This window comes from Daphnia pulex, chromosome 6 (assembly GCF_021134715.1).
Source record: "Daphnia pulex isolate KAP4 chromosome 6, ASM2113471v1".
NCBI classification, from domain to species: domain Eukaryota; kingdom Metazoa; phylum Arthropoda; class Branchiopoda; order Diplostraca; family Daphniidae; genus Daphnia; species Daphnia pulex.
Genome location: NC_060022.1, coordinates 595,685 through 621,969, shown reverse-complemented (window position 1 = coordinate 621,969; position 26,285 = coordinate 595,685). Strand labels below are relative to the sequence as shown.

The 26,285-nt window shown below is 44.4% G+C and overlaps 1 protein-coding gene across 2 annotated transcripts in view; it reads right to left on the bottom strand.

The window, feature by feature from the left end:
- Positions 1–1,956: 1,956 nt before the first annotated feature.
- Positions 1,957–26,285, bottom strand: part of LOC124196545 (neuroligin-4, Y-linked-like) — a 42,263-nt gene continuing 17,934 nt past the window's right edge. For both annotated transcript variants that reach the window (XM_046591682.1, XM_046591683.1), the window contains exons 4-11: positions 17,763–17,918; positions 13,698–13,772; positions 13,283–13,408; positions 7,725–8,410; positions 5,077–5,276; positions 3,641–3,753; positions 3,163–3,573; positions 1,957–3,088 (exon numbers count right to left, since the gene is read on the bottom strand). In XM_046591682.1, coding sequence (XP_046447638.1) covers positions 2,613–3,088; positions 3,163–3,573; positions 3,641–3,753; positions 5,077–5,276; positions 7,725–8,410; positions 13,283–13,408; positions 13,698–13,772; positions 17,763–17,918 — 2,243 coding nt within the window. In that variant the 3' untranslated portion in view covers positions 1,957–2,612. The remainder of the gene's footprint in view (positions 3,089–3,162; positions 3,574–3,640; positions 3,754–5,076; positions 5,277–7,724; positions 8,411–13,282; positions 13,409–13,697; positions 13,773–17,762; positions 17,919–26,285) is intronic.

The following is a 26,285-nucleotide window of genomic DNA, read 5'->3' as shown; positions in this document are numbered from 1 at the left end:
GACTGTACGTCAATTGCACAGTCGAACGCCTGCGATGCGGAAAAAAAGCCTAGATATAAAACTGGGAATATACGAAAGAACTTATGATGTAGTGTGTAAAAATAGAACCTTTTGTGCGCGCTGCTCGGTGCGTAGGTATACAGATGTCGTCGTCTTATTTGCCATAGACATACTTGAGGTTGTTTGTAGAGAGCGCACCGTCAGTGTTCGTTTCACTTCTTTTCTTCTACAGATATGAACTGAAAATGTCCCATAATAAGATTTAGGTCCTCACTAGACTCGGTGCATCACTTTTGATTCCAAAAAAAGGCCTTTCCTCCCCATGCAAGGATTTTTTTCCCCACAAAAAAAAACAGCCATTAAATGCTCTATTGAGCGGATTCTTCTCAATAGACGCATATAAACTCTCAATTGCTTTTGTGTTGGAGTGCGAGTGCACACTCGAATGAGCTCGATTACAGGAGCGGCTCCATTCTTCTCTCGATTGGATTTCTAGGCCTAGAATCGATCTGAAGTCGAGAGGACGACGAAGCTGGAAATCTTTTTTGGGGTCCCTTATTCTCTTCTTTCCACCTACGCATACAGTACAGCCTAGTACAGTCAAACCCTTAAGAAACCCACTGCTGATTCACTCTACGTCATATAGTCTCTAGTGCGGATATAGAGAGCTGAATAGCTAGACGATCTTGTAATCCTATTTTTCCACACTGGTTCCCTATACCATGGAGACGACCAGATTGGCTTCTGGCCTTTCATGCCTTCCTCCCATTGCAACCACCAACTGTTCCATATATATTGATGGCTGTTGCCAAAGTCTGTCTGGAACAGGCGCTCATTTGTTCCGGAAAACGACTGCGTGAATCAATCCAAATGTTCGCCTTTTCTCTTTTTTCCGGTCCGGGAGGAACACTGAATTCATGGCGTCGACAGAAAAGGATTCTTCCGTTACACAGTTACCTTCCAAAAAAAAACCCCGGGCGGGAACGCCGGAACGGATATATATGGACGTTTAATTCACGTGCTGGCAAATGTCCCCTTTAACCTTTTCTTCTGCTAGAAAAAAAACCCCACTCATTTGAATGTCACTGACTGAATCAATAATATGTTGTCTTTAACTTGATAGAATTTTTCGTCGTTCTGGCGCGAGATTCGTACTTTTTTCCTGTTAAATCCAGATGAAGACAGATATATACACGCACATATAAAATGTTTTAGACTCAAAAACTTGGCTTTCTTCATCTGTGAATGAAAATGGAACGGATTGCATCTTTTGTCGTAGCTGAAAGAACTTGCGTCTGCTTTTGGCTTATATTTTTATGGACTGCTACGCAATCTTTTCTTATCCTTGAAAACAAAAATCAATACGGCACTACAAACAACACTGTAAATTGATTAAAACAAGGATTAACACTGACTGGGCATTGCGGAAATAGTACGCAATTGAAATTTCCTTGAGTGTCCATCGGTGCATGCGACGCAATGTTGTAAATGCTAAGGAAATCAACATGTGAGGTACAAATTACGAATTTGAGATTGTGTTACACCACCCAAAGTTCCTAATCGATATAGTATATTGCTTATTCGAACAAAATGAAGTATTGATTTAGTCGACTGAACTGTAAACAAGTGAGGTTTTTTTAAATTGTCTTTTTTCTTATTGGAATTATAATAATTACATTATAGGGCTACTTACATTATAGCCCTATACTAGTATATAATATAAATCGCTTCGAATGTTCCCGCATTATTATTCCGGCATATTCATCTGGCGAAACTCCGAAACGCCGGAGGATAAACCCTCTCTGTGTACTACTCGTTACCCACAAGCCAATGTTCAAATAAGTTATATATATACCTTCACTATTCCCCCTCTCACTGCGGAATCTTATCAACTCGGTGCCCGAGGAGAGTCGGTCAAACCGTATAAATGTCACGCGCTGAAAACTCTTTTCCCGCTCAAGTTCGTGATGCAAGTGTATTCCTTTCGGGTTCTCCAAGTATTTTAAAGTTATAGTATATATTCCAGAGAAATCCAGCATATATAACATATCGTGTGATCTTGCATCGCTCATTCGACTCTGGCACGTACGCACCGTATAGTCACGCCTGGTTAAAAAGGGGGGAAGGGGCACAGAAAAACGTTTGGCAACAATCCTTCAAAATCAAAACTCGTCATTTATGAGAATGAATGAATATACGGGAGCATATGTGGGCTGAGTTGAGAATAAGGGGTTAGTTACACGTATTATGCATATGTGTATGGTAGGCGCGTATATACGGTGCCATTTTTTTTTGGGGGGGGGGGATTTTTAAGGATATTATATGATTATACAAACCAAATACAGACGGAATGTGTTGCACACAGAAATGCTTGTCAAACAAGCGCACACGACACGAAATCAAATTATTTTGAAAAGAGTCGTTCCCAAAACATTTGTGTTGGAATACTGGCACGAGGAGAGGGGGAGTAATAGTATGCATATACAAAATACGCTTGTGTGTATGTAGTATATATACATTTAAATGAATTACAATGTAATATATATTTAAGGAATCTTGCGAACAAAATTTCCATCCATCAATATATGGGTGAAATTTGGAATGATGCGTTTTCAGAGGAAATCTTTATCAGGTGGGATGGGACTGGAGAGATCGTATCGGACGTCGAGGAGGGATCGGTCTGAAACGGGTCCGCTCATCTCCACGTTGGGCGACGTGATGGTGACGTAATCGCAGCACCTCTGGCGCTGCAGGGTGCCCGGACCGCCGGAATTGCCAGTCGGGGTATTGGCCACAACTCCGCCAGCACCGACTCCGCCCGACTTTAAAATCGTTGACGAGCCGTTGCAAGACGACGGCGGCGTCTGCAGGAAAAGGGTCTCGCAGTCGGTTTCACCGGGAGTGTGGCTCCGCATGATGCTTCCGTTGACGGAAGTCAGCATGCTGTGCGACATGTCGCTGACGGAGCGCTGCATATTGGCACCGGCTTGATGCTGGGCCAATTGCTGCTGCTGTCGTCGGCGATCTCGGCGGTAGTAAAGCCCGGCGAATGTCAGCACGTTGAGGATCAGCAGTGAGCAACCAATGGCTATCGAAATTCATTAGCATTATCTGGTTATTAGTTGACGTAAACAAAATTGATTATAGGAAGCTTAATTATACCTATCGTCACGCTCAGAGCCGTCGAGTAGACGGTGGAATCGCTGATGGCCGTGACCGAACCGGAGTTTCCGGCTTGCGAACCCTGCGGCGACGATCCGTTGTTGACTGTGGTGGTCGCGTTCGACGTTGACGGAGAAGCAGTTGGAGTGTGAGGCTGCGGGACGACGCAAGTGACTTCTTTGGTTCCGGAAGGCGTTGATCGCTCTTTAGTTACGTCAATGTATGACCCGTTGATCCATGCCGGCAGCGACAGGCCGGATCCAGTTCCGGCTGTTTCAAGCCCTTCGGGTGTCAGGATTCCGTGGCCTTGTTGGACGTCGTGCTGGCCCGTCCGCTGCAACTCGGGCAGCAATTGCAAGAGGACGGCCATGCGATGAGCACGAAATTGACTTTTCATCTTCGGCTTGGATCCTGTGGTTTCAATCAAACGTTGAGAATTTACGAATCAAATGAAAAATTTTGAAAAGTATAAACTCACCGATTTCCATGTATTTTCTCTGTTTCTTATCGTACGGCTCCCAATTGACACTCTTGAAACGATTGCGCTCCTTGGACAAGCGAAGTTTCTCATCTTGCGGTTCATTTGGATTCCTGTCGTCACAACAAAAAAACGAACGGAAAAAAGATATGAATTGCATTGACCCAAGAATCAATCGATATCATTTTAGTATTGATTCGATGCACGCTTTCTATTAAGTCAATAATTAACACAAAAAGTTTCAATAGATCAAAGGGGAACCCCCGTTAGCCGCAAACAGCATTGACATTCGTTTTCTTTTTTCTTATATTTTTGCTCAGCGCTTTTCACTTGTGCGCTGTTGACTTCTAAAACTTTTGCGACCCCGGCCGTCGTCGTCGTCGCTGACGACACAGCCAAACTTTACAATCACACGGTGTGATTTTTTATTCTACCGACAGAAAACTTAGAGCTCGACCCGGCCCTCCATCCGTCAAGCGCCGTCAAGTAGTATGTATTTCGGAATGACAATAGTTTAGATCAAACTTGAATTCTACTCATTTCTACCAGCCACTAGCTGGCAGAAAAATAGTTGCTTTATGCAAACCATCCGAGTTCATAACTCAAGAGATGAAAATAAAAAATTTACAAAAGATAAATATTTACGTACCCTACTCCTACTTATCACAGATTGTTAGTTTATCAACATTTTATCAACAAAATTGCGCATGAGCGAAAGTTTATAATGTAAAAGCATTGGCGGATTTTTCATCCGAAACTTTTAACCTGTATGAAATTGTCTCATCCCAAATAAATAGATTCACCGTTGTCTATTTGATTATCACTTTTTGTCGGCAAATAGTCTCCATCGATTTCCGACTGAGAAATCTCTTTTCCTATATAACAAGATATCCTTTCGTGAGATGTAGACGTCTGTATACGTACACGTACTATATATTTACGGTGTAATACGATCTAAGCTTTTAATACATTCTTGTGTCCTTTCGCCGCGTGATGGTGATTGTTATAGAAGAGCAACACTGCTGCTGCGCTGGATAAACCGTGTTGGAGGATAACACGTTCTGGCGACAGAGTCCCATCGCCGACTCTATCTCCCGGATTGAAACTGGTAGAGAAAGATTCGTTTTGGAAGCGAATGATGGATGACAACAAGAAGTGTAATCCCGTGTAATCACAATGGACGCAACGGACCGTGGGACCATCTATATACATCATAGCCTATTAAATGTTATTACCGTTACAAAGATATCCGACTGAGACTTAACGTTTTTTGTATGTACGCTTTCCGATATTCTCCTTTCCCGAAACGATCTCGTGCTGTGTATATTACTCGCTATTTCGCAGGGCTCGTCCTTGCTAGCTACTTCCTTTGTCGTTTCCCCTTGTTCTTTATGCCGCTCAGAATCGAACACAAAAAGTTGCGCAATAAGACTTACCCGGAACGAGCAAAGTTGGCGAAGAGAGTCATGATGGCTTCCGAATAGGAAGCATCCTGCTTACTGGAGTAATTACGGTTGTACGGTTGCTGCTGCTGCTGCTGTGAGTAGCTTCCTCCTGAAGTAACTAATCCATTGGTCGTCAGCAAGGCCGAGCCGAACACTAGCGACAACTCTAAGCCGTGCACAGCCTGCGGTCTCTGCGAGAATCACCAATAAGGTAAGTTGTAATTATTAGGGTTATATTACAGTGCTCTATAGACATAGTATAGACTTTTGTGTTTCAAATTGAGAAATAGAGCGTACAGCGACCCCGATAAGGAATCGAATAAAATTACACGAATTTTATCGTCGACAATAAAAAAAGAAAAGAAACACGATCGGTTTTTTTTTATCATTAGAACTTTTTCTTTTTAGTGGCGGAATATAATTCCACCATCGATTGCAGAGCATATATATATCACATTACTATGTAGAGACCGGCTGTTGTAAAAAAAAGTTCTGTTCTTTGTCGCCGTATTTAGTTATTCTTTTTTTTTCGCCATCAGTTTATTCCCATCCATTTATTATGTAGCTTGTAGCTGCTGGATGGAAGAACGACTATAGCGGGGCTCGCATATAGACACTGATGAACTTACGATCTCGTGTTATTGTGCTGTGTGCGAGAGAGAGAGAAAGCGAGAGCGAGAAAAGAGAAACGAGTGAATAGTTAAGGAACTATAAGCAGCACTTTCGGGGAGGTCGGTAATATAGCGGCAATAACTTACTAATGACCCGGCGGGTCATTTCATGCTGTCGAGAAATTGGCTCTGGAATGGCGAGCTTTAATTCAATGCGCTTTTATGGAGTTATACGTCTCTATACGCACACTACTCGACATCTAGGCACTTTCCTATGCGGAAAAGTAAACGCTACCCCAGCCCATTCGCACTCCACTCAGTCGCTTTAAGTACAGCCTGAAACTACCAGTTCAGGTATAACGAACGAAATTTACTCCCGACCTTTTTCGTGTCTATTGACACAGTGAGCGGAGACATCAGACATTCAAACATTCGCATCGATCCCTTCGTTATTGTAGGAAAGTGCCGGAGACATTCGCGGGTATAAAACGGTTGGCATATGCGTGTCACCGCCCAATTATCTCTCTACGTGTATAGCACTACGGCGTTCAATAAAATTGTGCGCCGTTTGGCGTTATTTTTTTCCACCCCCACGCCAACTGACAAAAGGAGGAAAATGGAAATTTCTTTCAAAAAGAAGAAGGGACTATTTCAATATTCTTGTGAGACTACACTACGTGCTCAGGGGAACAGCAGATGGCCAAACATCCGCGACGACTTTGGCACACAGTGACAGTATGACACAACCGTATGGAGGCTGGCTGGCTGCTGCTTCGTTTTCAAGTTTGGCAAAACCTTCTCTTCGAAAAGTTGAGAGGGGATAGTATAGTGTAACGTCTTCGGTCCGGTTGGTACGCGCAGCCTGGTCCCTCGATTCATTATTCGTATCGTCACAATAGCAGCAGCAGCAGTTCAGCAGCATAGCTATGAAGTTGCATGTATATCCGGAAGGAAACAGTTACTTTGGCGGGTGTATAGAATAGGCTCCAGCAGCAACTAGGTGCAGTGCAAAGAAAGGCTCCCTTGCAATTGAAGTGACAAGTTTCCCTTTTGCTGACGTCGCCTATATGCTAGATAACTCTCCCGTCATTGGATGTGGAACTAAAATAAAGCAGTTGGCCCTTGCGGCATCCCATATCTTTCATCAGTTTGTTCGCCTTGGCCCATTCCGTCTCCATCCGCTCTTGTCCAATATTCAAATTCTGCCCCCGCACACGCTCGTGACTTTTGCCAATAACTTTGCTAATTGAGAGTTGAACCCTGAACGAGTCGAGTGGCTTTATGCCGTCATAAACGACGTCATATACATGTATAAAAGACGCCGACCGCATCTCCAACTGATGGATCTTTTTTTTTAAAGTTTTGTATTTTAGTATGTTTCGTTGGATCCTATTCGCCTCCTTTCCGGCTTGGAGATATGGCGGTCGATAATTCGATAAAAATGACTTGGACCGTTACATCCGGTTCAATACACACGGATCGCTATCTGGAAAGCGAAAATAATACAGACATACATAAAGATGAGCTGAGCTATATAACTAGCCCTTATATACGGAGAAGAGAGGGAGAGAGAGAAAAATGAAGAAAGAACATGGCGGATTTCAATTTCGCATGTGGTTCCACTTGTGACTCCCTCTATCGCTTCGATCTAAAGGGTTTATATGTGCCATATCTCCAAAGGATCTGGACATAAAAGACACAGAAAGTGAGAAGGGACTAGTTTTCTTTTTCTGCTCATATCCTAAGCTCGTTGCATATGAAATTTCCTGTCGCATATCGTTTTCTCTATACTATCGCATTACTTTTTTTTTACAACGTTTCGCAGCAGTTATAAACGTTAGGTACTTGGCAATAAAAAAACATTTTTATCTATCCGTCTACCCAATTTTCTATGGAAAAGTTTGATCTCCATTTTTTAGAGTGCTCTCCATTTGAAGGAAAAAACTCGAGCGGAAAAGCGAAATAAAAATTTCGGTTCCAGTTGAGCAAAGATTCAAAGAAGAAGAAAATGAGTTCGTCGTCTGATACCTGAATAATGGCCGGATCTATGACGTAAAAGTAGCTGTTTTTATCTGGTGAAGTGAGCGTGTCGCCCAACAGGATGGCCGGCGCCACAAACTGTCCGTCGCTCAGCGCCTCCACAGTCGATTCTCGGATGCTGATGGGATGTTGCACTGTCCGCTCCCAGTCCGTGTACTCGTTGACCAACGTCAGGAAGATCTCGGTCTGGTGGAACCGGTAGGTGTCGGCTACAAACGACCGGAGCAGCAGGTCCCGTTCGACACCGTCCAGTCCTTGTTCGCTGGCCGATTCCGACAGTTGGAAAGACGATTCGAATCCGGACACACCAAAGAGACAATCGTAAGTGGGCCGGCCGTCTTCGCTCCGCTTTCTCGGACCTCCACTTCCCGACGATGACGACCCAGTGCCGAAATGTTGGCCACGGATGACCACACCGTCGATGCTCGGTCCGAATATGGTGCGGAACCGACGGAAGGATCCCGGCCGTCCCACTTTGGCCGCCGCTTGCTCGATCCGCTCCAACGGGGCGTCGCGCAGACAATTGAGTATCGTCTCCGAGTCACTTCGATCACCGACCAAATGGACGCAGTCAGCCGCTTGAGCCACTTGAAGTGCCACATCGTTGGCGTCGTTAACCAGCGCCCAAGACGCCAACGCCGATCCGGACATCATGATTCCGCGATGAAACAAACCTGTAAACATCCAAATAGTAAATGAATCAATGAGTCCCGGCGTATATAAAAGTAAGCCGGATTTTTATTATTGTCTATTCGCCGAATTCCCGAAACTGATGGACACAATCAAGACGCGCCAGAGAAGAGCGACGGGAATAAAAAAAATAAAAATAAAAATAAAAAAAGTTTTGCTATGCCTCTTCGCATTAGTTTATAGGATACGCCATACACAGTCAGCCATCTGGTGCTGCATGGATTCAATAGGGAGAGAGAGAGAGAGAGAAAAGAAGTTACGACGATGAGCTGGTGCTGGGCAACTTTTTCATCCCAAACTAAAGAGAGGCAAGGCTATCCGAGATTCCAAGCTGCGTCTATATTATACCCGGCGCCGATAATCCTATTAAAAGTTGGCTATGACGAAAAATAAAATAAAATAAGGGAAGAATCGGGGAGGAAAATAGGGAGACATCTTCGCCGTTGGAATTAGTAATGAACGTATCAGCACTGCGGTTTCTGCCCCAGCAGCTCATGCACATTGCAGGCCTTTTTACGCCAGCGACCCAAGACGATAAATGGATATTAGGACACAGTGGGGTATACATTTATTACGACTGCCGCTACGTCTAACTCTCATCGTGACTTTTCTAACCGCCGCCGCCGGCGGCGGCTGCGGGCGTTTGATCTCTACCGGGGATTTACAAGAGTCTGGCAGCGGCGGCGGTGCACAAGTATAGATAAAAGGAGACAGTCCTGCCTCGCCAAAAACCCCAAAAGTCACGCAATAAGTAAAGCAAAGCTCGTCTGCGGTTGGAGAATGGAAAACCTATGCAAGACAATGTGTATAGATTGTCAAGGGGGGGGGGGAGGCGAGTAGCAGCTCGGGAAATGCGAGGAAATATCCGAGTCGTCTAAATCACATGCGCGCAACTTGGCCGCCGCCGCTGTGCTTCAACTGGCCTCCAAGAGTAGTAATGAACACCCCATACATCACGGGAAGATGTTTGTTTTCTTTTTCTATACTTCTTCTTTCATTCATCGTGCGCGCTCTTTGTTATTTCCGCGACTCGGTACGATGGGGCTGCGTCAACAAACGGCCGGATTATGTGGGTCTTCAAGAGACGCCAGGATCTATTTGGGGGAACATTTCTAAAAGAGGGACGTCGTAAAAGGAGGGAAGCCGATTCTTTACTCTATTTAGAGAGAGAGAGAAAAAGGTCCATATCTGGGCTTTCAATCGAGCGACGGCGGGATTTTGTCCAGCAGGCCATCCATTTGTCCATCCCTGGCAATGTCAAAGAAGACGGCATACATATAGCTCCGACTAGTTCTAGATTGATCGCTAATTAGTGCATTCGATTCGCCATCCGCTGTGCGTTTCCTATACGTGCCGCTCTTCATCATCCGATTTTCTTTAGGCAGCACCCACACACACACAGCAGCAGCAGAGACCATGTTGTGTACACATACACACAGAGAGACCCAATCCATAATCCAGCTCACTGTGGATGTGGTGGTGAGTCTAAGCTTACGTAACACAGCGTGGAAGCGCAACAGCCGCAGACGAGCATCAATCACTGTCTCGCCGTCTTTTCTATATCTATATAAAGAGATCTGCGGCTATTAGCGTGTGGCCGCGGCGCTCGGCTGATGGTTTGTCTGCTTCGCTACCAGTATAAAGGATCGGTTCGGTTGAAGATGTTGCTCCAGACCCTAATATGCTGGCCGAGGCACAGCGGCCGCTCTGCTCTACACCCAATCAATATACGCAGGGCCAGACAGAGAGTGCAGTAAAGAAATTCCGAGGTAAAAAGAGAAAATGCGGGGCTTTCGTATTGTGTAGCATGTGCCTTATAATGGAATAAAAAAAAGGACAACAAAAAAATAGATCGATATCTTTTCGCCAAAGCTCTCCACTCCCGCATTTGGGGGAAAAAAAGAGATCAAGAAAAGAAGTGGGAGAAGAAGAAAAAAAGTTTCGATTTTGCCAATTCGGTCAACACAGTTTTACGAGTTGTTTTTCCTTTTGTGTCAGAGGGGTGTTTTTGATCCAGACTGAAAGGGAATAGAGATAGTAGCGAGCAATTCCACCCAATCCCCTAGCAGCAGCCGTAGCTTCCACTTTCGGATTCCAAGAATTGAATAAAAGAGAATATAACAAAATCCGTCGGCCAGATTGCATGTATAGTCCTAGCTGAAAACTCTCTCGAGTAACTCCTCGATTCCAGACACTTCGAAGAAGACTAGACCCAATCCTACAATGTAGACATCCTATGTTTTGTTTGTTCCTTCTTCGCGGGCAGCTTTCTCGGCACCATGCCCATGTAAATCCTGATCAAAGGGCACTATACGCAGAAATGCTGTGTGGGACGTACCATACATATCTCGAGCTGTTGCTGTTATTTTTTGCCAAAGTTGTTTGGCCCTGTAGGCTATGATTAAGGTGACTTGGACTGAGAGAAACTGGACTGCATGACCCCCCTTCCAACTCGATCATCCCAAATCTAATTAACATGATAATGCATTACGAGCTTAACGCGGAGTGAATTATTCCAGTTGTCGGGTGGCAACAACGCTCGCGGGGAATAAAATAGCAAGGGCAAGGGGGAAAAAATTAAGAGTATAAATTTCGGAGGTCCTAATAATTCTGCTGACTCTGGCACTAACGCATATTTATGTGTGCCGATTCTATCGCTCTTTCGAAACCTTTTCTTTCGCACCGGATTGAATAAGAAATCGCCGAGTTTTTCTGTCGGCTATGTCCGCAATAGCCTTAGGGAAGTATAGACTTTAGGTAACAAACAAACCCACAACGTAGCACTTTCACTTTTATTGCAAGTTTGGATTCAATTTTGTCCTGGCAAGGAGATTTCCCTGTCGACCTTTGTAATACTCACAATGGGGTAGAAGGGAGAGAGTGGCTCGAGACGTCGCCCGACATCAGACGGAAAAAGAAAAGTTACTTACAAGGCGATTTCTAGATCGTATAGCCATATACAACGAGTATTTGATCTGAAGAAGCCCTCCCTTTATCCGAATTGTATGGCCAGCGGCTAATACTCTACCAGCAGTGTCCAGTTCTTTTCTTTTCCGACTTTGTACAAACACAATTTTTTTTTTATTTCTTTTTTTTGTGTGTGTGTGTGTGTGCCAGACTGAGTGAGTCCATATAGGCTGGTAGAAATAGAAGAAGAGGTCACAGCTGCTAGTCACACGCGGAATAGAATAGAATTCTCTCCTTTGGCAAATCTCCGCCACAAGATATTCTACATATGTGCTGTTTGCTCTTATTGAACCAGCTGGCGTATTGGCTCCTGGCTCACACAGCTCGGGGAATGTGCATACTGAAATTTTGGGGGGGGGGGGGGGGCGAAGAATATAAATATCGCGCGAGGTATCAACACCAACGGCTTCTTTTCTTCCTGGAATAAGGGCAGAGAGAACGATTTGTTTGGCAGCCTAGACGTGTCAAATAACACGCGAAAGAGACGTCGATGTCGAGGTGAGAGATGAAAAGGAGATGGAAGTTACTAAGACGAAGGTATAGGTATACATCCATCTTGCTAAAGCTTAGACAAGCACAAACAGCCTGGCGCGATATTTTCTCAGAGACTTTGGGCGAAACGCAAAAGTCGAATGGCAAGGAAATTCAGCAGCGGGCGCTTGTACGTCGTTTATCGGGAAATCTCGAGCCGCATAAAAGCAATGATCTTTGACATTTGAAATACGGTTTTTTTTGGGGGGAGTTGGTGAATTATGTGAATTGTGAACTACATAAAGGAATCATGAACTGACGCGCGTATTTCAAAAGCGGCGTTACGCAATCGAATAATAAAGGCCGCCGCTGCGGGTTTACGTTTCGGCATAAATCAATCAAACGAAAACTCTGGCGTCATGTTTTGAATAGTCCGAGCGTCACGGCGGCGTGTGGCATTTTTCAAATAATCAGGTTTTTCAAGCGGGCGGCAATTAAGCCTCAAGTCAACTGAGATAGATCTGCGCCCTTCACCGATTCAAATAGGCGCGACACCAGATGGAATAAAGGGGTGTGTATGGGACGACGAGACAATCAGATTTCCTCTTTGAAGAGTGTCGACGAAGCGTCATCGCTCTTATACGAACTGTGAAGAGAGAGAGAGACGGGGGATCTATGATGGAGAATAGAATAGATTCGCTTTTCTTTTCTCCGTTCGTCGCCTGTGTGGCATCAGCAGAGACTGACAGGCGTGGCCTTTGATTGAAATGGGAAGAAAAAGGGGGAAGCGAAGAAAAGAAACGGGTTGTCCCCTCTATCTGCTGCTGCTGCTGCTGGTTTTCGCTTGTTGTATAAAGTCTCACCACCACCAAAGCCGCTACCACTCTTTGGCCTCGGCGACCCTCTCTGTCTATATCTATCTATCACTTTCCGCTCAAGTAATGAGAGCCGAGAGGAAATCAAGCGAGCAGGGCGGAATAAGCGGACCCTGTGCAAAGAACTAGTGTCTACACGATAGTGCCCTAGGTCTGCAGGGCTTTAAAAAAAAAAGAAAAAGAGAAACCAATTACGAACGCGTGGCGAAGAAAATCAAAGAAATAAGCGGCTGGCATCCTCAGCTAGCTGAAGCCGAACTAGAAAATGACGTTTCTTTATCTTCACCGGCTCTCTTTCCTCTTCTTCATCCTCGTCCTCCTCGTTTCATTTTCTTATTTCCTTTCTTCCCTCTTTTAACTCAGACAAAAGACGTGAGAAATTGGAATTCAGACAAGTTCGCCCTGACGGCGATTTCTCGAAATGAGAATTTTTAAGAACAAAAAAAAACCGACCAGGAAATCATCAAAGGGATTTCCAGCATTCTTTTTTTTTTCGATGACGTACGTTAGTCGAATAGGTAGAGATAATGAAACACTTGTTACCGTTGACGACGGCAGGTGACGTCATCAGGAAATGAACACAGGCTGCACCGGCTCCGAATCCGACCAGCGTTACCCGAGACGGATCTCCGCCGAATTCTTGAATGTTTTCTTGAATCCAGTGCAAAGCTTCGCCGTGAAAATTGAAGATGAAAATAAAAGAGAAAAGAAAAAAAGAAAACAAAAGAACTGTAATCAGCATCGAAATTAACCGTCTAAACATGGCTATTAGCTCGTCAGAGAGAAAGAGAGAGAGAAATAATTAACACGCTACACTAGGTAAAGCCCTTTTAATTAGATTAATACTCTACACAAAAACAGGAAAAAAAAACAGAGCCGAGAGTTTACTATACACTTTTTTTTGCGGGGATTGTGTGGGCGCAAATGAAATTAAAGTTTAGATATAAATTATAAATACCGGCAACTTGATCCATTAATCCAAAGTTGGCCAAACGAGGTTTGCCCTTCGGCCAGCGACCGATGTTGAGGAAACCTGCGGATAAACAATACAAACAGACATTTGATTAGTCATAATATTTTATGTTTATATTCTTTCCAACGACATGCCAAAAGACAGAACGTACTGCATTACTTTTTATATAGTCTACATTTTGTCTTTGATATTTTTTGTTGGGAGGCAGAGGGAAGCCGGAAGAGTTCGCAAACAAAGAAATGGTATACCATAACGACCGCAAAGTTTCCTTTGATCATCCTGGCTATGTAGACTGCTCTATAAATATATACGCACGCAACTAATAATGTAGGCCATCTCCCGTGTTGCTTATGATATATGTAGAAACAGACTGTGTATAGCACAGATGCAAAGTGCAATAAGTTGCGCTGCATTATTATGAATTCAAAGTTATGATTCCCACTGAATCGCTCGACCGAGAAATTCTCAGGAATACGAATGACAACTCACAGCATCATCTTTCTCTTTAATAAACCGTCCCACTGTCTCTTCACTCCTTTCACACACAACAAAAAAAAATACACAGTTCAGCCCACGGTTATATTCTGGTCTAACCTATACGCACGGGTGGCGAGCTGGCGACCGTTGGGCGACTTTCGTGACTGACTGCATCACACGTCAACGGACTTGCTTATGGTGGCAAAAGGAATGGGGCAAAGTTCATATAGTAGTAGTAGTAGTAGTGCTGCCAGTCGGTTTGCACCCAAGTTAATTGCAACCGAATTATAAGAGCCGCGCGGCATCTCCCTAATGGTAGGCCAGCAGCCTGTATTAGGTTACGAAACTTGATGATTTAGGCGTGCATTCACTAATACGCTCTGCTGCACTGGACGACGACTGTAATACCGCGTTTATTAATCATCAAATCTGAATGTCTGCGCGCGCAGTCCGCCGCATCGATCTCCCCCGCCATCGCATCGTTCGCAATCAAGTTTTAGCCTATATATCTATAGATGTACATACATTTTTACGTATAGGATGCATCCATCTGGAGCGAGAGTTCGATATTACGGATCCTCGTCCGTCGCATTCCGCCCAATCGAGGACTGATATACTTGGAACTCGCAAACTTGATTACCGAGCCGGTGGCCGTATATCGGTGGCAGCTAGTATATGTAGCTGCAGTCAAGTAATTGATATTGTGCATCTTTTATTCGACCTCTTTTATATTGTTTTCTTGCGAGTATTGCTCCGGTAATCTGATTCTATGACTTTCTTCCTTTTCCACCCCGGTTCGCCATGGCAGAGCTGCAAGCCGAACCAGCCAAATTGAATGGAATGTTCGGTCCAACTTGGAAATTCATTTGAACCGAGGAAAAGGAATGAGAAACGAATCACAGGAAATCAAAAAGGCGAATCAAAGATAATTTGGGGTCGTATATACAGATAATTGAATCGAGATATTTCTAATCCGTCGGGGGGAAAATTCAACTTTCATTTCGCACGTCCATCGATTGAACATCACGGAGCCACATTACGTAGTCTCAAAAATGATGGTATGATGTAAAAAGAAATTTTTTGGCATATTGCTGACGTAGCGTCACGGAAATCTGACAAATAACCGGTCCGCCTTATCCGCGATCCCCTTTCACTCGATAGATAGATGGTCTCCATCACAGCTGACTGGATACTGCTGCGCAGCCGCTTATTACCAGCCTCTATTCCAATCTGTGGTGACACGTGTCTCAGCATCCCAAAAAAGGGCACGTCGGTTTTTTTTCTTCCCCTTAGGTCTCTCTGCAGCCTTTTGCTTCGATTGCTATGATTTCAGGGCGAAGTATAGACCCTTGGCATAACCCAAAACAAACAAAAACAAACCAACAAGACGAATCAGAGGCGGATGAAGGAAAGAAGAACTAGCAAAGACTACCGCTGCTGAGCGATCACGCTCCCCCCCCATCTCCATGTTTTTTGTTTCCTTCTGATTTCTTTTACGATCCTCTCTTCTATGCTTTCAGCGTTCGGCTGTTTGACTGAAGTGTACGCATAGATATGTATACCACCGTCCGTATTACGTATATATAGTTGCGAGAAATACCAGCGAGTGGAGAGGAAAGTGAAAAGGATAAGGCAAAGGCCAACGCCCTTTGATGCTGCTCTCAATCTGCCATTTCATGATTGGACGACTCGTTGATGGGTCTACAAAGACTACACTGTCGACCTTTTCCCCCCTTTTAGCTTAGTGCGTGGGCGCACTGTATGCAAGTAAAAAAAGCGACAGCCGTCTTAACGAACGATTTCTTTGTGCGTTTGTTTCAGTACAGCGTTAGCAAGTAAATAGTCTAAAACGAATAGAAAAAGAAAAGGAAAAAAAAACCTGTCGTTTTTTGTGGGGGGATCAAGTTTACCAGTGGAATTGTATAGCAGCAGCGGCGATTGTGTGTGAAAGAAGATGAGGAAGAGAGAAAGGGAAAACAGAAGGGCACAACAAGAAAGAAAAGAAAAAAAAGAAGCACAAGTGTGTGTGTGTGTGGACTATACACGGGGAGTGAGAGAGAGAAAAGAAATGATGATGAAAAAAGGGGAGAAGAAAAAGGAATCTCCCGGGCGATCAATCAATGCCCGATCCTAATGGTGCCCTCGTCGGACCCGACGATATAGTAGAGAGCCAAGCCTTTGAGTGCGCCACTGCTCTATATAGTAACTATAGTGCTGCGCGGTATATACGGGAGACGAAAGATAGAAGCAGCGATATTATATATATATCCTCGGCTATATAGTATATACACTATAACTATATATATATATGCTGTTGGCCGTCTAAGCCGATTTAATAGCTGACAATCGAGCCAAGATGATGGATATTAAACATCGATTTTTCTTCGCCGGGCCCCATTTGCCACCGCCAAGAGCCCTCTCTCCGACCCATTCCATCCCCCCCCTTTTTTTGCGTGCTCGTTGTTGTTCCTCGTGTGCAAGAGGAATTACAACTCTACTATAGATGTCGACGCGTTCCTTCTTGCCACCCTGGGTATACAAGAGCGACAACATAGACATTCCACATTGGGGTCCCGATATTACATCGCTACTAAACTGACGAGCGAAATGCAGCGAAATAAATTAGGGGATTCATCATTTGCGAAGCTTCCAATAAGGAGAAATCGTAACCCGATTAAAGGGACTCCTCAGTAGCTCGCCAAAGTATACAAGATACACAGTGAACTTGTCATTAGTGCCCATAATCCCATATATGTCTACCAGAGATGGATTTGTCTTATTTGTCGGGTCCCGATTGCTATCCGCCCTTTTTGGGGTCTGCGGTACATTACCATCAGATAAATGTCGACATGACTCGCCTTGGGCATTCAGCCTTGCCCCATCGTGCTCTGCAGCGAAATAACTGATCGAGCATTCGATGATGCTGTGGCTCCAACAATTGGATATGAATCTTTCGTCGCGCTAAATTAAGGCCATCATCAGTGTAGCGCTCACAGTCGAGTGGTTCTGGTTGAGATCTTGTCTAGCCAAGTGGTGTTAAGAGCCGTTCGAGTGTTGACACACCCATGCTCCATTAAATGCCAAGTTGCAACTATTCAAACGCATCCGTTGTCGCCTTTCTTCTTCTTTCTAACATATCTACGTGTCGGCTTGCTTTCATTTGCCAAAACAAAACGTTCCAACCTAACTAGATATCCTATGACACAGCTGGTAGCACAAAACTCAAAACAATCGCTTCTTATCGAGCGCAATCGCAATGGATGCTTTATCTTGGTGCGGGAGTCTCTTTCCATCTATAAGGAGATCTGTGTGTTGCATCAGAGACGAACGATAGTGAAGGTATTACGGGCGTTTTAGATTCCATTCCCCCCTCCTCCCGTCTAGGAAGTTGCCCATAGACATTTGTCCTAGCGACCTTGTGCAACAATCGATGGTAGGATATAGAACATTGTTTCGATTACATCACGGGCCCGGAGGGGATGGCCAAACAAGAAGGAAATTGGATGTGGCGACGTATTCGAGATCAGAATGCCCTGGCATATATAATTACGTGTAAGGAAAAACTGTGGTTACCTAAAACACCGAGTCGAAAGTTGAGGGTGACGACGACGACGTTTGCGTAACTGGCCAGGACGGAACCATCGTAGAGATGGCTGGAGCCCCAGTCGAACGATTCGCCGTGGATGAAGACGATGACCGGAAGGCGATCCACCGTGTTGACTGGTCGACCTGTAAACGTGAAAGAGAAAATAAAAATTCAATATTATACATATACAGAGAGAGAGAGGGTGGTAAATGAATGACAAAGTTTCTTGTAGTAGTATAATAATATTCAGCGAAATAATCACGTTAGTGCTATGGCATCTAAACGAATAAATTTGGTCCAGTGCAACTTTGACTGTCTGCTGAAATATGGCCAGAGAGAAAAAAGAGAACGACATTGCGTGTATATTCCAGAATAGTAGCCATTCATTCGAGTTGCCTAACTTTTTTCCCCCTTGCTTATTATTATTATTCGCCAGCCATATCCGTAAACCAGTCAGCGATCGTGATTTAGCGTGACACGAATTCCAAATGGATCAGAGCTCCATACAGCCATTGGGCATTGGTCTTGTCGGCAACGCAGCCAAAGGAGAAGAAATAGAAAAAGTTACTGCTAAGGCAGGACCATGAGCTATACACACCGCCGTGTATAGTTGGACTGGACTAGTGTCCAATACCGAAATCAACTCGCTTCATATCTTTTAGGTCAATAATAATAAATTAATCTCGATTCGATTTCACGTCGGAGATGAGACACGGGCGAACCCAACAATGACGAGTGGCGGGATTCTTGCAAAGGCAACCGTGCAAACCAAATCAAGCCTAGTCCAAGAAATTCTTACTGGATAAATCAAATGGTGAAAAATAAAGGCCCATAGCCATAAAATCGTATAGAAGTTATAAGTCGAATTTCCCTCCATCCACGATAAAATAGCCTATAGGCGCATTGCTGATGATTCAATGTTATCTAATCAAGTCTTTGGCTTGCCAACCATATAACCGTCTGAGCAAGATCTTGAGAAGTTGCTGTCTTGTATATATTGGCTGATCTGCTCGCCCACGTCTCTTTAATCGTTCAAGCACGGCTAATTTGTTCCTTCTGTGGGATTGGAGTGACCCGATGCTCGAATCTATGCCGCCATTGTGCTCCATTCTTTAACCCACACGGTTTATCTCCAACATTTATTTAAAGGAGAATCAGAAAAGGGGAAAAAGAAGAGGCTGCACAGATTGTAGCAGCATCTATAGGTGTAGCCCAGAGCCGAGCAGTCTAGCGCCTTTAATGTGTGCCGTTCGACTCGCGTGCAGACCCTATTTTACGTCACGCGCTTGCAGTTAGCAATCAAGGCTCTGCCGCCACCACCACCACCACCATCTTCGCTTCTAGACGTCCCTTTTTCTTTTTCTTTTTTTTTTTGCCTCTTGTGTATACAGATGATCAGAGTATATGTGGGAGAGAGCGAAAAGAGCGCGATCTTTTCGTTCCATTTGGCTTCCAATTAAAACTGCGAGGATCGCATCAAGCAGAGACCAGCGCCCGGTATCAAAGGAAATGCGGATAAGAAGAGAGAGCAAACACGGCATAATGTATACATTAGGCTATAATACACGCTGGGGGTCTAAAAACAGGCCACTGATACGCGAATTATTCTCCTGCAGCCGCTGAATCTCGGCAGGCAACACACAACACATACGGCATCAGCCAACCCACGTCCTAGATGTATCTGTCGGATATACGGATATCTAAGTACTCGCCTCACAGAGACTACCCAGTGCTACTTGTCTGTGTGCGTCTAACTGTGCACTGTAGAGCCCCGATAAAGGTATTGATCCTCCGCTAGTGCGGCAAACAGACGAGGAATATTAAGTCTTTCCCAAGGTGTAAATCGAGTTGAGTCTGAGTATATATACTGAACCCGGCGCTATATATGATGGTTATATCGAAGCGTGTTGTGTCTAGATATAGTGCACGGTTGAGAATCCACTGGAAGCGCCGATCAATTGATAAACATGCAGTATATGCGTTATATAGACACTGGGCGCGCTACTGCTGCTGCTCTTCTACAGATAAATCTGACCCACTTTTTTTTGTCTACTTCATTTCAGTATAGCAGCTTCAACTGCAATACTACGTGATTGAAGAATTTCGGGTTTGTTGGATGGATTCTGATTTGTTCTCTGGGGACATCAATCCAGTGCCTGCAATGACTCTTCTGTCGGCTCGTCTCTTATTTATTTATTTTTTTGCCTTTCTGGGTTTTCCTTTGCTAACGCGTCCGATTTGTCAACCTAATAACTGTTGGGGTGGACATAGGAAATGCGATGCCTTTTTGATTCTCTTTAGACTTTTTCTTATTTATTTATGGTGGGCTGCTGGCTGCTTGTAAGAAGAGACTGATGTTGGCTGCGCTGTTTGCCCCTTTGGACTGATAATCCAATCTGACGATCGATCCTTCAAGAGTAGTAGTAGTACGCTGCACGCGGAGAAAAAGAGAACGACGCCTGCTAATGGGTGGGGCCCGAATCATCCACCGCAGCTGACTCTAAGATGTATAATACTCTGTGTTGACTCGCTATTTGTTTTGGGGTGTGTTTTACTTTGGCCGTCTTGACCTCATCAAAAACGCGATAGAACCGGCAAAAAAGAAAAGAAAACTTTTTCTTCTTCCACACATTCTGCTGCTGCGTATTTCCGTTACATGTTAGCCATGATCTGGCTGATGGCCAGGAACAATTCTTTTCACAACTATTTGATGGTATTGGCTTTGATGCAACTGACTCTTCAGTGCTGTCAAGTTAATAGACTGAATACCACCATCACACATGAACTATAGGGCGAATCTATACATGTAATAAAAAAGGACCTATTAGTTTCCATTCATCGGGTGACTGTTGGAGCAGTAAGACGTATCATAAAACTCAATTTGATGTTGATTGTAAATAAAAATAGATCACAGATGACGACGATACAAGCCTAAAAGAACGCTAGCTCCGGAGATGACAAAGCGGTGGTGTATGATCTTATTTTTTTGAAAGGATAGAATGCTATAGAGCTATTTATTAATAGGCTAATTTGCAGTCGAGGCATCGCTCGGCTTAGATTATTTATACCGCGAGTTGGGGAATGGAGACAAATGGGTTCCGCCCGTGAAGAAGAAAAACTCGTTTCACTTTTTCGTTTTTCCTTTTTTCTCTTTCACTGGCTTGGCTGCTGAGTCAAAGACAAATTGAATGGCTGCTGGTGGGTGGTGGTTATTTGCTGCCGCTGCGTGCTGCTGTCTCATTCCTCGATAAACAACGGAGCCGAGTCTAACACGAGGCAGCTATATAAACGCGAAAGAGCTCGCTTCAAAATAAATTTCTATCCTTTCTCTTTTTAACTGTTAGACGCTTTTTTCTTCTTCCCTAGCAGTGGCAGCAGTTTATTCTTTTGGGGGGACTACGAAGTAGACGCAGTAGTATTGCCTAGTATATTATACGGATCCAACAGTGTGTAGACGTTTATAAGGGCCTGCTATTAACACAGCGTGTATAATATTTCAAATAATAATAGAGTCGGACCCCACAGTTGGATAGTATATGTACTCGCCTACCATATATATATACCTCTACTCTGTGCCCATTCATTCTCTTTTCTCTGCTCTGGCCCCTTTGCGACACTTTCACGCTTCGTCCCTCGGCTCGACTCTCGCCTTGAACGATATTCCCGCTTCTCCGTAAATCTCTCCCCCCTCTGCCCACCAATGTTCAAGGTGGGATGGTATATATACATTTCAAGCGTCCGCTTTATTCTAAAAGATAGAAGGAAGTGAACGTTCTTGTTGAAACTGAGCACAGAAAACAAAACAAAACAAAAAAGAAGAATATAAGGAGCGACAACGTGCCGTTTCCTGAACGGCCTTATGTAGTATACATACAACTGTCCCAGCAGGGAAATAGCGGGAGGGAAGAAGAAGTTGAACAACAAACCGTGATTTGTCCCCGAGCCCTTTTCCGTCTTCTCCCCAAACCCCCTCTACTGTCCACCCGCTGCTGCTGCTGCTGACTGCCGGGTGCTCTTTATTGTCTTTCTCCTTCCTCGTTTCTCTAACAGCCTTCTGTCTCTGTCAAGTCTCATTTCTCTTTCTCTCTGTCTCTTTTTAGTTCAGCCTTTCCATTTTCTTGCCATCTCAAATATTTACTTTCATCCAATTTTTTTCCTGGCTTCTTTTTGTCCCCCTTTAAACGCTCCTGTTTCCGGCTACCTTTCGGGATTTTTCTGATGTTTCTTGAACCACAGTTGTAGATGAAAGGATCGCGAGATATTCTAGTCACGGTGGGGTTTATTGTTTTCTTTGCCTCATCGCCCTCATTTGGATCCATTCGAAAGAGATCTTCCCTTTGACTGTATTTACTATTGGCGTTTTTGATCATTACAATTTTAATTTAAAGCGAATTAATACGGGGCACGAATCAAAGGGATTTCTTGGGCACCTTCCAGCGATTGGTATTATATCACACGCCCTCGCAATCGTGCAGGCCGCTCTGATTTATTCTAAAAGATACTCCAATTTTATTTATTTATTTCTATTTCTTCCTCTCTTTCGCTTTGCTGTGCTGGTATATGGTTCATTTACAAGTCAACCAGCCTATAAGCAGGAGGCGGCCCGTCGAGGGGCGAAACACTGTTTTGGTGGGCTGACGGATAAACCAGCCGAGCATAAAAGAAAGGCCGTGACGGCATTATATAGCCCCTTGTGTTGCTAGCTGGCCGGATGGATTCATCTTCGTCACCCACGGCTCTTTTGCTGGCTCTGTGGCGGCTCGTGTTGGTACGCAAGCCGCCAGACCCAATGCACCGCAACGGCTCAACTTTCCATAATTCAACCGGGCGCGACTGACGACACAAGAATAACACACACACACACAGAACCCTGCTGGTCCAGCCAACATTTCTTGGTGCGTGATAACAAGGGGGGAAAAAATGGGTAAGAAACTGTGCCAGTGAATGTCTAACCTTTTTTTTTCTTTTATGATTGCCCTCATCTTTCAAGAGCAGAAACGAAAAAGGAAAAGTGATCCACCATGCAACGTCAGTTTGAATCAGTTTTTATTTCATCGGCTCTATTTTCTTGGTTTCTATAAAAGAAAGAAAAGAAGATGATCCCCGCGACCTCGATTCATTCGGGAATTGTGAATAGATCGATGAATTATTCAACTTGATAAATTTATTTCTCTCTGAATGATCAGCAACTATAGAGAAGCTGACGTGCAGCTGCTCTCTCTATAAACATCAGACTGAGGCTTTCCTCCATCCGACCGCTAACTCTGGCAGCAACAACTCGCAGACCGAGTTGCATAGAGTACCGGTACTACTCTCCCAAACTCGGCACTCTATGGCCAGCGTAGTCGAGTATTACCGACTATCGGGAGGGATAATTGGATGTTGCGCCGACTTGTGTCTTCTCCCCCCACCCCCCCTACAGCCAAAACTACGTCAAAATCCCAATAGGGATCCTAGGAAGACTGCGAGAGATGCTAGACGCTGTTTGTATACTAGGCGTGACTGTACATTTCTATCGCTAAGTCGGTCGTCACTATCTAGCCTGCTACTTAGGCTTCCCTTTCTTGTATATACGCACCATCTTCTTCTTTTTCTGTGTGTGTGTGTGTGTGGCAACTCGTCTTCAACTGCCCTGAAAAACAGTTCCCAAAGGGCTTAAATACATGTGAGAGCGACGTCATCCTCCGTGCACAACTCTGATCGGCTACGCGTGCCGTTACTATGCATCTACCACCACCACACCCAGCACATCTCCAAAGTAGTTTACAAATCGAGACTCGACGAACCCGACATTGAAGGACGACAAGGGCATATCCTGCGGTAGTGGCACAGGTCGTACCCCCCACCAAATAATGGCTACCAAAAACCTTTTGTCGGACAAGAATCGTCGAGAATTCGTGGCGATGAATGCGCTATTTTTCGCTAACAGCGCCTTTACCCCCCTTTCTTTTTCACAAGCTTGCTGCTTATACTCATGTTCCAAAAGGAAATGTGTGTGTGTGTGCAAGGAGCGACTTTTGTGTACATAGACAGGAGCGAGCGGCGCTGCGAGGAAAGAGCAAAGAGAATCTAATCTTGTTCAACAGACATGACTGAAACTTGTTTCTTTCTTTCTACCAAGATCAAACCTACTACTGGCTCCTATCTAACGTTGTTTTTTGTTTTGTTTTCTTTTTACTCGCCCATTATATTTCGTTGTATTCTCTTTTCCAGCCCTCAGAGTTGGAGCCTTACTGGCTACTGGGTGTACTGCATTGCCTCACCATTTGCGCGCATTGCGGTTGCTGCCGGCACCAGCACACTGTCCATCCAGCCTCTAATTCAAACACACTCGAATCGCCAACGGACATCTTCAGTTTCAAAAAGGAAAAAACAGCAAAATCCTATTTTTACTCGGGTCGATTTCTTTAGACAGTTATTCTTTTTCCCCCAGTTCAAATGGCCGGCGCCTGCGCCAAAACGTATTTCAAACAACACTGCATTTTTGATAATTAACGAGTTAATTCGTTATTCAAATGGATCTACAAAACATGTTCTTAAATTGGTAAAGAAAAGTCAAATTCAATTTAAAAAGTTGCCTTGTTTTTCGCATAGGAATGAGGACGATTGGGGTCGTTGTGTACAGCTCAAAACTGATCACATGGTCGAGGCCTTTTTTAGTAGGAGGGGTGCGTGTTTGAAATGAATAGAGATTTCGCTAGCAAGATTGGCGTTAGTCATATCCCCGGACTTAATCTGACGTTCACCCGCTGCATTCTAGTAGTAAATCACGTGACCTAACGTCTAAATCGTACCCTATGCTTCCTGTTGGTTTACGAGGGGAGGCAGGGCAAAGCCCTTTGAAATACACAACTGTAATTACATGTCGGTTTGCTTTCGGTTGCGGCCGTTATGAAATTTGTAAAAGTTTCAAGCCAAATGGCAAGAACCTTATTGATATTTACAGTCGAGGCTGATGCGGTGTACGTTGGTTTTCCTCGAAAGGGGATTTCTCGTTTAATGAGTAACGGCGGTATTAATACATTTTGCACATCAACAGCGGACCCGTTAATTTTTCGATTACGAATACACCGCATCTTTCCCGCGCTAATCATTTACAACAACGACCGTCTCCTCTGATGAATTCCTTCCGCCCCCCCCCCCCCCGGTTCGCGATGACGCAACCGTGAAAAGGTGCTGCCTTTACAAAAGCCTGGGCTTATTCAAACGAAAGGCGCCATTGGTATGAGATGCGGGACCTTCACAGAGAGAAGGATATACGGCCGACCGCAAAGAGAAAAGTCGGAAATAAAAGTAGAGGACGAAGGATTTATGAGATGTGAGCGGGGACAGGTCGTCCAGCTTCTTCGTTCGGGGACCAATACGTGAAAAACAGAACAAGTTGCAGGCAGCAGAGGGACCCTTCTTCTTCCTCTTGTAATATTACTTGAAAGCCAGCCGTAGTATAGGCACTGGGCGGCCGACAGACCAGCCCATCGCCAACGGAAGTCTATTGCACAAAAAGAGGAGAGGTCTGGGTCGATCGTAAATCAGGCGATTGCCACGTCACCTATAAAACTGGGTGGGCTAGCTAGCTGTTGTGTGCTGCTGCTGCACACCGCGTATATTCGCTTTGCGGTTCCCTGTTCATCCGCCTTTCTCCTTTCGTGGAAAATGATGATGATGAAGAGGAAGAAAGAAACGAGTAGATTTTTCTTTTGGTAGGGGAGTTGCGAAACTCCGCATCCGTATAGTGATGCGTTTGCCTCGCCGTATATTTACGTCTGTGTATAGTACACAAAGTTTCCCTCATCCATCATTTTATTTTTTTGTATTTTCGTGATGTGACTGCCTATCTGAGTTTGTGTGTAACATAGAAAAGTGGAAGCCACATTATATCCGCAAGGGCCGCGATGGCAACATCTTGATTGGGTATTGCGAGGCTGCGCAATCTAAAGGAAACTTGGACACTATGACACCCTATTTGGCACAATACAACAAGAAAAGTACGCTGGAAAAATAAAAAAATCCCGCATTATATAACAGCTGCCTGATATTAATGTTAAGAAAAAGTTTACCTCAGTCCCGACTCTACATCGTATGTATACAGTCTATCAAAGGAAAATAACCCGTGCGATGAAATTCACTGGGTTTTGAGGGGGAGGGCTTGGGAACTAAAAGTGTACCACGTATAAAGTTCATCTGAATTTTTTTAGAAAAAACGTCGTATCAGATTCGGAGAAATGACTTTGCTCCAACTGGGAACTGCTTCTGATAACTTTTTTTTTTCGACTTTCTCTCTAGTGGACGGGGTCGAATGTTTACGAGAAACCTGCATAGCGGCTGCTGCTGCTGCGCAACCATAACGAAATGATTCCCTTTCATTATGTAGTACAGCACACACAGTGCACACGGTACACACACACGTTGTCTGGCCTTTACGGGGCTTTTCGTATTGTATTATTCACGATATAATTGCAGCGAAGCCCTCGCATCTTTAACAGAACAATGAAATGCTTTTCCTTTTGTCG